General features: G+C 35.9%; 1 protein-coding gene across 3 annotated transcripts in view; it reads right to left on the bottom strand.

Annotated features, from left to right (window-relative positions):
- AFG1L (AFG1 like ATPase) overlaps positions 1-15,583 on the bottom strand; it is a 62,984-nt gene that overhangs the window by 26,738 nt on the left and 20,663 nt on the right. For 2 of the 3 annotated variants that reach the window (XM_066315222.1, XM_066315223.1), the window contains exons 6-7: positions 12,111-12,210; positions 9,174-9,232 (exon numbers count right to left, since the gene is read on the bottom strand). The exons of the other annotated variant lie outside the window; for it this stretch is intronic. In XM_066315222.1, the coding sequence (XP_066171319.1) occupies positions 9,174-9,232; positions 12,111-12,210 (159 nt within the window). The remainder of the gene's footprint in view (positions 1-9,173; positions 9,233-12,110; positions 12,211-15,583) is intronic. 3 annotated transcript variants of the gene reach the window in all.

Below are 15,583 nucleotides of genomic sequence, written 5' to 3'. Positions count from 1 at the left end.
GCTGCTCCTTTTATCCTTCTGCCTTACTTGAAAACAAAAAAAGCACAAACAAAAAAGCACAAAAAAACAAAACAAAACAAAACAAAAAAAAAACCCAAACAAACCAAACAAACAAACAAACAAAAAAAAAAAAAACAAGGCACCAAATAATTAAAAAAAAAAAAAGAAGAATTAATCAATTCTGTAGCACTCCTAACTTTCTGCTCCACTAGTCCATGGGATTGAGATGTACTTAGGGAGAGGAGGAAGGAGAAAGGGAATTACCAGGTATTTGGTGGTGAAGAAGAACTTGGTCCAAGCATTGCTGGATGTACATTTAGTTTTGTCTCCTTGTTCAGATGTTGTTGAAACAGTAGACTTAAAGAAAATGTCAATGAATCCTCATAAGCACTATATATGACCTCTGGGGTAATTAGCAATCATTCAAAAGCAACAAGACTAAAGTGTTCTATTCTTTATTACTGTCAGCTCTTTTCTTGATCAGCATTTTAATAAAGATGGTTCATTGCTAAGACAGTTTCATGAATCAGTCATAATTACATTCTGACATGCAGTGAATAGTAAAGCAAAACTAAATATCACTTCATCAACCTTTCTAACCTTTGTGCAAGTATTAACTGTAAATAATTTTTACACAATCTTACAACAGAAAATGTGCATATTTCTTAGCTTTGTACATACTTTACCCTAACTGAATTTCCTGTGACCTATAGCTCAAAAAAACCCCCAACATTACAATCAGGAATAATTACTTATCTGGCATGGTATTCAGGTATTGCCTTTCACAGACCAAATTAACTTCAAGCAGAAAAGGCTATTTGCTCTACAAAACAGTGCAATGCTTTACAGGGTTAACTAAGGGGTTTTTTACAGTCTTTTCCCCTACATTCTTCTGCAATAATGAGATATGGGAAATTGTTACAATAGCCTCAGATACTTCATGCTTATAGCAATTGCAAACAATGTAACAAAAGTAAACAAAAAAACCAACAAAAAAAAACCCCAAACAAACTAAACCAAACAAAAAACCCCACAAAGAACCACATAAACAATTTTTTTTGAAAACTTTCTAAATATCATCCAAGAATCCCGTACAATATTTGGGAAAATAATCACTCTCAAGTTGATTTGGGATAACAAAATTTTGCTTATTTTTGAATTATTGTGAATTATTTTTCAGTGGCCTTAGAACACAAAGATCTGGGAAAAGAAATATTGCCAAATATAACTGCTTCAATCAATCTTTTCCTTACATTTGTGACAAGAACATTTAAACTTTAAGCTGAAGAGTTTAGCAGAGATAAATTGAGAGGCAAAATTCATTCAGTAGAAGTTGCACAAGTTTACATTACAGCCTTCAAAACTTTAGCAACTAAGAAACCCCACTATTCTTGCTACCACAAGGAACATACGATCTATTGTACAACTTTTCAATAACTTATTTTAATGTCTAGCTACAAATCAGCTACCCCCTAAGAAGAGGAAAAATAGACAATTAACTTGTAAAATAATGGTGCATGAATAAAAAGAGAGACTCTTAAAATGTACTGTTCTGTGAATAGTATTTCAGATATTCAAACAAAAGTGAAAGAATTCAGGAGGTACAGATGTGGCTGTGCTGGCTCGGAGACAAGTAGCCTCTCCTTTTTCCAGTCAGGGAACAGAAGAATGGCAGAGTAAACTTCCATGCACTAAGAATTACACTGAACAGTGCTCCCCATTTCACATCACTTCAGAAAAAAAAATCTTCCTTGCAGAATAAGAATAAATACAAAAGAAAAAAACCCACCTGCAAACCACAAATCACTGCATAACACCCAGTTCTGCTAAAGGACCAGTAATGACTGTAACTTTCAATCTCCTAATAAGCAAGCTGTGGCGTTCTGTGAAAAACAAACACCAAGAGTTCACGCTGAATTTATAACACGATGTTTCGTAAGCTAAGGGTCAAATTCACCCAATACATGTACTTCACTGGAATTATACCCTGGACAAAGTTATTTGTCTAGATTTCTTTTATGCTGTTGGTTTTCTTTTTAACATTTGATTTGTATTTCTTTTCCCCAGTATTAGCCTTTGCTCCTGCCAGAACTGTTGGCAGGCAGGAAAAAAAAAAAAAAAAAAAGGAAAAAAAAAGTAGTCATGATTTACGAGACTGAATTTCCCAGAATAATAATAATAAAAAAAGTGATTAAGATCTAAACAAAGGCTAAAGATGGCTTACGCTTAGCTCTGATGAGGTCCACTACCTCATTACCCACAAGTGAAAACTTCTGATGCATTTTGTTTCAAGAGAATCCAAAAGTCCTTGCTGTAAAGCAGGCTGGGGGGTGCAGGGTCCATTCACTCTTTCTGTATCACAACCATTATGTAAGAAGTATAAAACACTGCCTTTATGCTGCCAAACCACAATGACTCTTCTTACATCAAAGGGGTTTTGCCACTAGGGTTTTTTTTCTCTGAAATTTATTCAAGCCAAGGGCAGGGAGACAACAATTCATACACGCTAATTACACCTAATTATCTATTCCTTTTTTTTCCCCCTTTCCACCAGCTTCAGCCAGTGTTATTTGCTATCTGGGTTTCTCACAACCTCCCCTTGCCCTGTCCATCCAACTCAACAGCAAAGTCTTTGAAGAAAACAGTTGTGGCTTCTTAGAATTTTAACAATATAAGGTTCAACTCAAATTAAATTATTCTATTATTAGTTTTTACACATTTATGTGTTAAATATGAAGGCCTCTTGGTTAATTTGGCAAATTCCTCACATCTCTTCACAACTAGAATTGCTGGTAACACCCTCTCTTGTAGGAGCTTCTCCTCATGCTTTCTTTTCATGATCTAAATGAAATGTTTATTGGATTAAAGTTCTTCTCTGCAGACCTCCACGGTGGCCTGTGACAAAGAGCTTAAAAGCTTTATTAATTGGCTCGAGCTTTTTAGGGGGAGGCAGGACCTCATTTCACATTACATCACAAGCAAACAGAACTGCCACGTGTAATTAGACTAATTTACCCTGATACAGCAGGAACCAACTATTCCATATCTATGATATGCTTTCATTTACTTATTTTAATCAAGGAGCAAACAAACCAAGCAAGAGCTCAGGAAATCCTAACAAATAAAGAAAGGGAGAAGGCAGGAAGCCTGGCACAGAGCTACAGTAGCAACTATTCCATCCTAAGATAAAGTTTGGTCTGCATCTATGACTAGGACAAAGTGTCTGACTGCTATAAAAGGTAAATAAACTGAACAGTTCATCCCCTGAGAATGCAAAAAAGCAATAGGTACATTATAAAATATTGTAACAGTTACATGCTCTGAACTAGAAAATTCAAATAACCCTTGTGTTTAAATTTAACACACACACACACACACAGAGGCTTAGAAGGCTGAATGCAGAAGGGATTGGTAACTTCTAATCTGACACCTTGCTTTCTATACACAATATTTTATTACTTTATAGTCTAACAAATTTATCAAACTAAGATTTTCCAGAAATTATTCTGAGGTTCAAAAACACTTGCAGCACAAAATACTTGCAATCATGCTGTATTTCCTATTTTTATTTTTTCTGTGTTTAATTAGGTACACTTCACAAAAGATGAGTACTTCTATTACTTGCACAGAGAGAGAACAAGAACAAATGCTCCTTCTACTTAGGAGTTTGCTTGGTTACATACTAAGAAGGGAAACAAAAGGCCCAACATCTTCAGTAATGAAAAAGTCAATTGATAGGCGAAGCCATCACAATATCAAAGGCCTAATCCCTGCAATTCTGACTCAGGTGACAGTTCACAGGGGTCAGAGTGGCTGACACTGACCTCAAAAGCAGGTTTTAACTATTCAACATACTGAAAGCTGCTGGGCTATCACACCATTAGACTGGAACAAACTGACAAATCAATTTCATCAAGGAGATGACTTTTTTGGGAGAGGGGGGAGGAGAGAGGCAGATCCGCCACTCAACAAATCCCTGCATTTCTCACACAGGTGGTTGGACAAAAGCTGACTGCACCATCAAAGACATTTTATATCTACCAAATGCCTTTGTACAAAACTAACTCCCACAATTTCCTTAGGGGCAGCTCTAAATGTTTTTTAAACAACTATTTTTCACATTCTCATACTAAGCTATTGAAAACTGAAAATGCTTTTACGTTCCTCAGTTTCTTGTCATGTAGGAGAGGGTATACTTCAATTAAAACTACAGCCAGCAACATTCTAAATAAATAATCATTAACTGATTTCAAGAAAGAATGGGGTAATATAGCACATAAATAATGCATTGCTTCCTATTTCAGAGAGGTGTACAATGCTTCCTTATAGTTTAAAGTAATTTTAACCAAACAGTTTTAAAACAAATAATTATTTGGTCCCTAATAGCAGAAGGAAAAAAAAAAAAAAAAAAAAAAAAAAAAAAGGAGGGGAAAAAGACACTGAAAGTAATTTCATGTCCTGATGACAATCAGGCTGATTCCTCCCCTTTATTCAAAGCAAAATGCAGGTAACCAAAGGCAAATATTTTTTCTAATATTTGGCCTTTTAAAGTTATACTCACACTATGAAAGGCCCTAAAACTTTGACTTTCAGTTAAAATTTAGTGTAGAGCAAGAAAAAAACCTGACAAAATGTAGAAGTTACATAAAGTTTCATACTTGGTATTTCAACACAGCTTCACATTTTGAAGCTTCATGCTTCAGGAAACTTTAGGAATCACAAGAACTGCTCACTCAAGTTACAGACTGTCCACAACAAATTATTCTAGGAGCTTTCCTTCCTGATTTTCCAGAGAATGAAACATTGAACTAGTCACTGAATTTAAATTAGGATTTCAGAACAGCAAAGGGTTGACGTAAATGTCTTCAGTAAATGTCTGCAAAAATTAAAATGTTGCCAAAATTACTGTCAATACACTAAATTAAAGCATGCGCTTCCCCCCACCCCCCCCCCCCCAAGAACCAGACATAATATCTTACATCAAGTTGTTAAAGATTAGTGCAGTGTTGATCTGCTGGGGGGCAGGAAGGCTCTGCAGAGGGATTCTGGACAGGCTGGATCCATGGGCCAAGGGCAGTTGTAGGAGGTTCAACAGGGCCAAGTGCCGGGTCCTGCACTTGGCTCCAAACAACCGCCTGCAGCACTGCAGGCTGGGGATGGAATGGCTGGGAAACTCCACAGCAAAAAAGGACCTGGGATTAAAATTTCTTCACCAAAAGGGTCTGTCAAGCATCAGAACAGACCGCCCAAGGAAGTGAGTGAGACACCATCCGCAGAGTAAAGACTTGCAGATGTGGCACTTGGGGACATGGTTTAGTGGTGGATTTGGCAGTGAGGGGTTAACAGCTGGACTCAACAATCTTCTAGGTCTTTTCCAATCTTAATAATTCCATGACTCCAAGATACATAGCTTTATTTGTAAATCAGCTTTAAAACATTTATAAATGTTGTATATTTCTTTTAGGTTGAGAGTAACTTTTTTTTTAGCATTTCTGCTCTCTGCATTTGAGCAAAGTAACTGTGAGCAATAAATGTTTTTCTCAAGAACTGTCTTTAAAAAAAAAAGAAACACATAGGAATTCCACACACTTTAAAATGCTCAGCAAGAGATCCTGTGAGATTAAAAGCTCAATCAGAAGAGACTGAATCAAATTACAATTATAGAATTAAAAGATTCTTCTTCCTAATACTTCTTATCTCTGTAAAGCTCTATCTCCGTAAAATTTCACAGATTGAAGAAGCACTCTTATCTGTTGCAGAAACTAAACCCTTTCATAAGGAATATTGTGTCCAAAGAATCACAGCCACAACATGGAACTGATCAATTCAGAGTTTTCCCCTGTTTCTAAAAACTTTGAGACACAGGATTAAAGAATCCCTGGGAAAATAACACATCTCAAACAATTTAATATTTCAAAAGAAAAGAACACTGGGATAAGATCAGAATTGAACAGGGAACACACACAGGGCAGAAGAAGCTGCCAGTGGTGTTACTGACCTGCCCAATGACACAAACCTGGGGCTTTTTGTTGCCACCAGCTGTAGGGCCTGAAGCTTTCATGTGGCTCTAAAAATTGGAACTTTTCAGTTGCAACCTCACACGACAGTCACTTGGCCCAGTAATCTACCACCTAGAAAGACAATATGGACAAACTTTGGAAGATAACTGTGTTTTCCCTGGAGTGCTATTTCACCCTTTTGCTTATTCCACAGAAACTGTGAGAAATAGGAACTTTTTAAGAAGTTTTTAGGAAACAGGAACTCAAACACAGATACTGGAATTACACAGACTGAAGAAAATAAAAACCAAATCGAAGATGAACATGGGTAACTGTAGCTCTAGGGAAGAAACCATTACTTTGGATCATATGAAGACAAGAAAAGACATTTATATAACAGTTACCCAGGTATCTAGAAACCATGTGTTCCACTGATGAGAAATGAAAAGAGCCTGAAACCTATTTCAAGTGAAGCATCTCTTCAGAGAAATATAGTGCCAATATTTTCCATTCATTCCACCTTCCCAAGAACATTTAAAGGAATTTGAAATGCCTGTGTTGAACTTGAACTACTTTTAGTGCTCAAGTTTAATTTTACAATTTATGATCAAAAAAGTTAATTACTGGAAAAAAAAAAAACAAAACCCCAAACAAAACCAACCCACCTATTCAATCCTGCTAAACCCCAGACAAAAGCCCTCTGGGAGGCTCTGAGCCCACAGAAAACTAAGACAGGAGTTAGTCCCAGCTGTCAATGCCAGTACTGGGGTACAGGTCAGATGAGACCGACATTAAACAGACACACATGGCTTGAGTGAGGAAAAGGTTGAGAAGACAGTAAATCAAACATTTGCAAGCAACCAATGCAGTATATGCCTTCACATTTTCATGAAAATCCTAGAAGAAATCATATTTACATTTTCTAGTCACGGAACTATGCACAGCTGAGATGGAAGCTATTTTATCCATTCACACCAATGCCATCACACAGATTCTACACACATCAGGGAGGCCTAAATCTGTATTTCTCAAACCACCAAAGCCAGAGTATCAGTGTAGTTCTACCCACACCTTTGTAACATAAAGGTCAATGGTTAAAATCTTACTCTAGAATACATTCCAATGTGATTTTTAAATGCTGACTTCTGCTGTATTGAATTAAAAATGTACATTTTGATATTTATTGATTAATAATTTTAATATCATGTTCTTATCCTTTCCAACCAGGGTCAGAGAAGCATTTTGTGAATAAGCTGCCTCTGATCCACCTTTTGGTCATTATGTCTTTGGGAATGAATAATGTTACATTTGTAATATTTATTAAAGTGACATTGAAGGCACATATATTTAGAGTAGTGTTAAAACACAAAGGTGCTGGGAAAAAGAACAACGACAGGAAATCCAGTATTTTAGAAAGGCCCTTGTGAATTACATTAACATTTGCTTCTCCCTTCATTCATTATGATGATAATATTCATCTGCCTCACGTCTGGGTTGTGCTACTTGTTTTGGTTTTTTTTTGCAGTACTCCATTCTCTAGACTAAGCCACCTTTACCACTTCTCTCAGTCTTCCATCTGTTCCTTACTAAAAAATTTTGATTACCTTCCCAGTCCTGATGAGGTGTTCAGATGCATAAACTACATTTCATTTTTTTAATTCAACTAGCTATAAAGAGAAAAGGGGAAACTACAAATAAGCATATATGATACGTATTCTTAAAGCCTGATGATCACTGAAATCAAAGAGCCTAACGTTTATCACGGAGAAAACTAGGAGTCAACAAAGAAAAACATATAGAAAAGAATGATTTGCCATGGTTGCTGCATTTCAAAAAGCAAATGCATATGAAACTACTTCTATGCCTGAAAATACTCTAAGATTGGGAGCTCTCATCCAATGCAGCCAGCTACAAAATAAACCCTTTGCAAGAATCTGAAACAGAAGTGGTTGTTAATTTATTTTTATGTTCCTTACTTTTCTAAAGCCATCCAGGTAAGACCTGCTCTCACTGGTAACTTCCCTGACTTCATACACAGCCATTCTGATATGCAAAGGAGTGCCATAACCATGTCAATGGCATATTAACTTTTAAACCTGGCAACTGTACAAATGTCAGCATTAGATGGCATTTTCAAAGATTCTTAGGCAATTAAGCAATTTTAAGATTCCGAAAGAGCCCACTGAAAATGCAAGGCACTGTCAGATGCTTTACTACTGACCACCTGAGCAGAAACACCCAGTCAATGCATCAATTCAGCAATTCCAAATTTCCTAGTACAAAGATAAACCTACCTAAACTCTACCTTACAATTCTTTTATCCTAGATACCAATATAGTTAACATAATTTATGTATTTATTCTAGCAATACTTCTCTGAGGTACAGAAATGCTGTTACTTCCATTTCACATGTCATGTCAATCCAGGCAGAGCAGGATACAAGAACTGTATATTAGCCCTCAGTAACATAACTATACTAATGTGCTTGTGAATAAAAAAATATCTGTAACTTGTCCAGAACTTAAAAATGCCATTTCAGCTTATGCTCTTTTTAACAGCAAAATAAGCACCAATTGTGTTATTCACAGAGGAAGGAGCCTCCATTTTTTAATTTAAATGAAGCTCTTATAGTTTTGACCTCCCACAACACAACATGTAGACAGAGGGAAACTTGCTTCAGAGCCACTGCTCGTTGAACGTTATGGGAAGCCTCACAAACAGCCATTGAAAAAAACTACTTATACACAAGAAAGACCCAGAAACAAGGTAATTGAGGGGTAGAGAATAAACCCTACTTTCCTTACATCAAAGTAACAGGAAGTTGTTCCAGCATTATAAATGTAAGATATCTACAAGCACAACACAGTATAAATTAGAGGGACACTATGTTACACAGCATACATTCACCAGGAAGTCTTATCCAAACAAACACTTTCTGCTGCTTTAGTCAAAAAGAGAACTTTTTGTCATGCTAAAAAAGTCCAGCCTTAAAAACATGTTAATTCCAGAAGGAAAATTTCTCTTCTTGCCTTACCTTCAATTAGTTTTGCTCTAAATAGTTAAAGCAGATATATATAATCTGGAAACTTGCATGAAAGCAATTCTCTACAAATCTACAAAATCATTAATAAAGCGGGCAAAAATGAAAAGCATTGAACGAGTGGCTCTCCTTACCTTCAGCACAGCAATGAATGGTACAAAATTAGCCCTCTGAAGACCATTTTTATAGAGATCTGAAAGAAAAGAAATCAGCACCATTTTGCTACCGAGTCTTAATAATGTCGTCTCGTCTTCCAGTCTAGCAAAAAAACCTCAGTGTTGCTAGAGGCAGTAGGAGGAACAAAAGGCAGAAAAAGAGAGCTAAAATCCATTTATCTTCTTTTAGTGTATGAAAATTCAATACAATCCTAAGGAAGAAACAGACATCCTGAGGAAGTGTGAAAATGGCAGGGAGCAAAAAATTACTTAGATCTCTAATGACATGTAACGAATTCTAGCAAAAGAAATTACAGAAGCATCTGTTTTAAAGTAAGGGTTTAAAAAATATTTGTAATGCTGGGTGTACATTGGTGTAGACTGTAAGGCTAAACTATGAAACTGCTAAACCCAAGTATTTGGCAGAGGACAAAAACCCCACATAAACTAAAAATACACAATCTGTCTTTACTAAGTTATCATCATTCTTGTTTGATGTACTGTGGTACATTTTATCTTCTAGCAATTCTGCGAGGTACATCCCCTCTTCGAAAGCAAGAAAAACCATCACCCCTAAGGCCAAAAAACTGAAAATTAAATATGTAAACTTCGGCAAAGTTGCTAAAAACACAACTGAATAAAGAAAAAAAAAAAATAGTGTGTTATGTAACAAATGCAGATCTGCATCATCAAATAAAACACAAATTAACAAAAACTGAAAAGCAGCAGTTTTCATCTTACTTATATCTATATATTTATACAATATAAACTTTTCTTCTCTGGAAATTATCCAACTGCCCAACAAGTTCATAACAGAATAACTTCTTTGAAAATGCAATCACTTAAAACTGTATGATGATCTGCTCTGTTTCATTAATATTTGGAAGCCTTAGAAAGAGTCAGCTTAGCACCTGTAACTGACAGAAGGAATGAACAGGAGAATACCAATAGCTGGCAGAGATATCACCAAATTCCACATAAAGTACATGCCAGGTTATGATTACCCTTTATATTTCCCAGAAAGCCTGAAGGCTACAGCTACACTAAAGCTTTTATGATTTACCAACACCCCATGATGGACAGAAGATGCTGCATCCACGAACACCAACAGGGCACCTAGAGAATGGCTTTCACAAAACTGGATATGTACATGGAAACATTTAGAAAAATTATCAGTAAAGGCAATTCCATTACCCTAATTACTCACAAAGTTCTAGGAAGCCACGTATCATGCTCATTCCCAACTCAGCAGATCGGGATGGTATTACATTTGTTAAAATATATAGCAATCAATTGCTTATTTACATACGTAGTGTAAAGACAGCTACTCCCATTAGTTCTTCTAGCTAATAGGGCCATAAGCTTTGTATCATGTCTCTGTTTCATGAGGATCAGAAAAATAAACAGTAATTCTGGTGGAGAAATGAAGCCAGGACTTCACAAATATAATCTCAGTATTTCCCCTGACATTCTCCTGGGGCAGGATTTCAACACAGATACATGTATCACCATTGGATGGACAAATCTGCTCTCTAATGAAAAAGCCACTTTCCCACTTGTATCCACAAGAAACAAATCTCTCCATTCAATCTTAAATCTTGGTGTGGTATATTACACTAATCCAACTCCCTTTCCTGCAGGGGGATGTCAGACACACCATGAGCACCCACAAATAGTGACCAAAGAAGAGAGAGAGGCATAAGCCAACACCTGGACTGTAACACAGCTCAGCTCTGGAAATGCTGTTCTTGACACTCTCCAGGGTACTTAATACAGGTGGATTTATTTCAGGTTGATACAGCGATTATAATATATATGAAAAACACCCATACAACAATAAAGGTCACAAAATGACATCTTGATTTAAATCATTGGCTACAATCCTGAAGTTATGATAAAAAATTCTCCTAAACTTTAAAGAGCAGTGCTTCAAAAAACCTCTCAAGTGAGCAAAGCACCAACATTCAGTCTATCTGTAGTCAACACAACTGCAGTAGTTACAATTTCATCTTGTTTGTGCAAAAAAGGAAAATAAGCCAATGGGAAATAATTTTTCTCCCCTAATAAAAACATTTGGGTCGGTTTTTCTGGTTGTGGGGTGTTTTTTAAAATTTTTTGCTAAGATAAAGTTCACTGTAGAATTGTCCATTATTAAAACTGTCTTTTACTCAATTAATTTGGGTAGGAAAATTAATGGTTGTTACAGTTAACAATTAAGGTCCCTCTTCAGTATTTGAAATTGATCAATCTGAAATGTTATTAAAGTTTATGCATTATGCTAACTGGAAATGATATACAATACACGCATTTTACTTCTCTACAAAAACTTACAGTTACTGCATGGTTAAAACCCATACAGATTTGGCAACTTTGTAGAAGGATCTACTTAGACACAGAAATGGAAACAACTCTCCACTTAATTCCCTCAAACCAGCTTGTAACAATGCAAGAATGGCATCCTGGTAAGTGGCTCTCCTTCAAGCTGGTGGACCACATCTGCAAGTTTGAGTTAGAAACTGGAAAGGAATGTGATCTCATTCCCCTTCTTTTGCAGGATCTGATATTTTCCTATCCTTAAACACGTTCAAAACAGGTGATATTTTACTCTTCCTCAACTGCCCTGTGCCCAAACACCCTCTCAACGGTTTGTATGGGACAGAGATCAGAAAATACAGAAGGCTTTGAGAGTGGTGGAGGAAGGAACACTCTGCATTTGAGATAAAGGAGGGGTGAGATTAATTGAAAAAACTTTCCTCTTTAAGAAAAGAAATAGCAGGGCACAAGCCGGACTATCTCTGGCTCTTGCAGTCTAGAGAATTCATTAGTATTAAATACTGTATTATATAAATACAGTTGTTTTGTAAGATACTGAGATTCATTGGATTTGGGTAATACTGGTAGAATGTTTGTTTTTACCTTCTGGCGGCCTGTTAGATGTTGCCACAACGACAACCCCATTTTGGAAGAGATTTTCAAAAAGCTGCTTCAGAATCATGGCATCAGCAATGTCAGTGACCTGAGAAGACAACACATTTGTTTTATCTTGCTTTCAGCTTCTGCTGCAATAGATCTGCAAGTGGCTTTGTAGCTAGGAAAATGCTTGTTAGTGAAAGCCACGGAAAAAGATTCTAATTATTGCTTGGTGAGAAAAAAATAAAAGGGATAATTAATAAGCAGTGAATGTACCACAGTCTTTCAAAACTTGCCCACTCTTTACTGCAGAACTCCACCATTTCTTTACCAATTGCTAAATGATTCCATGTTAACTTCTATTATAAAACTACAGGTGGGGGACACAGAAAACAGACCTAAACATTTAAGAGCCTACTTCATTAGGAACAACATGAAAAAACCCAGAAGATAAAATGAGATACACACCGGCTGTTTTACATTTCTATTACCTTTGAGGCAAAGGTTTGCAGAGGTGAATTTAAAATGATCATGGGACTTCAGAAATAAAGACAAGTAGCCAACTATACATAATCAGCTGCTGTTGAAAATAGAATGATATGACATAGATACTATTGTGTGATTGTTGCAAAAAACAATTCAACAGATGGCCCATCACAAAAATAAGCAATTTCATTGTTCTTTTTAAGTGCCTTCTATTACTGTCCATGAATAATCAAAAGGCAGGCAGTCACTTCCAGCACAGTCAGCCTCTTCTAACCTTCAGGCACAAAACACAAATGAAAAAATAAAATGGGTAGGACAAGTGATACTGGGGAGGGGTAAGGAAGAAAAAATGCCTACAAGATAAGACATTAAGTAAAATTTCTTTAAGTATCTTAATTTTAGCTTAACAAATTTGCTTTCTAGAACCAAGAAATAAAAGGATACAGGAACAATGCAATTTTAAAAAGTAAAGTTTTTCTGAAAAAGCAGCAATTTACAGGAGTAAATTTTTTCTGAAAAAGCAGCAATTTACAGGACTTCACCATCTTAATACATAAACCACCTCTATGATCATTACACTAGAATTTCCTGCAGTCCCTGTAGTTATTATAAAGACACTTGTTGCATTTCGGCTTGCCAAAACAGATCCCAGTTCTGAGGAAATAAACCACTGGTGGCATGTTGGGAGTTAAACATTCCCATGACACAAGAGATTGACAGATTACTGTTTTCACCACCTTAGATGAGTGTGCTGTGATGGCAACACATATGCAGAAAGATTTTACCCAGCATAATGTTTTCTTCTACTCCACACTCCCTCCATCCCCCATCATTCTCCCACTTCTAAACTACTTTTCTGGGCAGGAAAAAAAAATCTACATTAGAGACTTAGGTAAAAGACTTAGATTACATTTCTGGCAGTTATTTTGAAGCAATAATGTTCTGAATGAACAATATATAAACAGTAGTTTCCTTCTTCCAAATATTCTTTCATTTTGTCCTATGAATGCCTTAATAAGGATTTTTTTCCATTTTAAAAAACAAACTTTTACACAATCTGTAACACATGCCTCAGATTTGCATATCTCTGCTCCCTAAGATCTGATATTAAAAAGAATAGTAATTCCCTATTGTAGTGTATGTTTAATACACTTGCTTATGTTTCACTTATCAATAATTTATTTCTTCTGGATACTAAAATTTAGGAACTCGTCCCATTGCTAAAAAACCAGGACTCACAAGGAATCACTATAAATATGCATCTTAGGGGTAACTGAATTTCTTGTACCACAAAGCACACCTAAAAGCCAAGTTTTAAAATTTTATTCTAGAAGTAATTTGGTTACAAACCTTTTTGTTTAATAGTGCTACAAAGCATGCTACCTTTAGGAAACAGGGTATGAAAGAGTACTAATGCTCACATAAAACAAAACAATAACATTCTCTTATTAACAAAAACTGTTATTTGATGCAGAATTCTGAGCTCCATTACAAAACAAAACAAAACAACAACAAAAAACCCAGCAATAACACAAAAAACCCTCTTGTAAGTTCTGTCAAAAAATGCAAAAGCCATTTTGAGGACCAGGATCCAAATATGAGCTCTTTTTACCTAATACACTTTAGGAAAGAAAAAATTTCTACATGGTGAAGCAGGTAGAAGACAGTAATTAAAGGATTTAAGTTCTCATTCTTTTTACTGTATCCAGCATTTGTTGCAACTGATAATAAAAGCAAAGACTACCAATTACCAATAAGGAGAGCCTGCTAGGGGAGAGAATGGAGAAATTTCATTAGCATTTAAGAGAAGAAAGAAAAAAATAGGAAAGACACTAGACTGATAGTTAATTTACATATGTAAGTGCCTGAGACTCAGTCAGCCACTGATTGGTGCAGGTCCACGTAATGAATGACAAACATAAGCATGTATTATCAGCAATTAGTATTAGCACAAAAATAAGGGCCTAATTTTTATTAGAGGCTTTTAATAGAATGCAGGTTAGTAAAAACTCCCTAAAATTGTTAGTTCACTTTTGTAGTCCAAATGGTACCATTGGTACTTTAAGGCTAACTCTGCATGATGGCTCAGCTTCTCAAGGAGGGACTCTGGTTTCACTATCAATACTACATAAGTTACAGACCTGTACCAAAATTAGAGCTTCTAATTACCTGTGTATAGTTATTTGGTCACTGCTAGCCATCCCTGTGTTCTGAAATATCATAATTACAAATGGCTTAATTTTAGGGGGTTTCTTCAAAATGAAGACATTTTTAGAATGCCTTAAGAGTTTTGTGATTAAAAAAAATACTTAAATATTTCTAATAAACTTGTATGACAAAGATCAGTAAGATATAGCAATGCTTTAATAACCTGATAGCCTGGGGCTCAAACAACTGCTGACAAAATCCTGCTTCAAAATGGACAAACATAGAAGCAGTGTGGCATCGCTGAAGTCCTGGTCATCACACAGTATTTGCACAAAGAAACATTAAAATACAATTATTTTTTAAATACAACAATACTTTGGAACACAGAAAATTACTTTTAAAAGAAGTACTGAAATATTTTTTCTAGAGCAATTAGTCAACTCTCCACTTTAATAGTTCTCTGGGCTTTGCAGGAAGATTCACTTCAAAATACTTCTGTTTTGCTTTAGCCCATTGTAAATGAGGAAAATGCAAACTCAGCAATGCTTTTGTCTTTTGAAGTTCTGCATTTGGTTTCCTCTGCAAAATGGGCATTGACAATATGTTCTGCTGTCCCTGTTTAAAATACCACTCAGCGATGCTTCTGTTCTAAAGAAAAATAAATAAATAATTTCAACTTATTCTCCTTTTTTTGTTCAGCAGGCATCTGAAAGCAACTTGACGTGTTTAAAGCAAATCTCAATAGTTTTCTGATGTTGCCTCCACACATAATTATTTTGCCAAAACACCCTCACTTTTCATCTGTCAAAACAGAGACTTGCTTTGTCCAGAAGTCAGAGCAGTGT

This window comes from Sylvia atricapilla, chromosome 3 (assembly GCF_009819655.1).
Source record: "Sylvia atricapilla isolate bSylAtr1 chromosome 3, bSylAtr1.pri, whole genome shotgun sequence".
NCBI lineage: Eukaryota > Metazoa > Chordata > Aves > Passeriformes > Sylviidae > Sylvia > Sylvia atricapilla.
The sequence above is the reverse complement of the archived record's forward strand: the minus strand, read 5'-3'. Positions and strand labels throughout refer to the sequence as shown.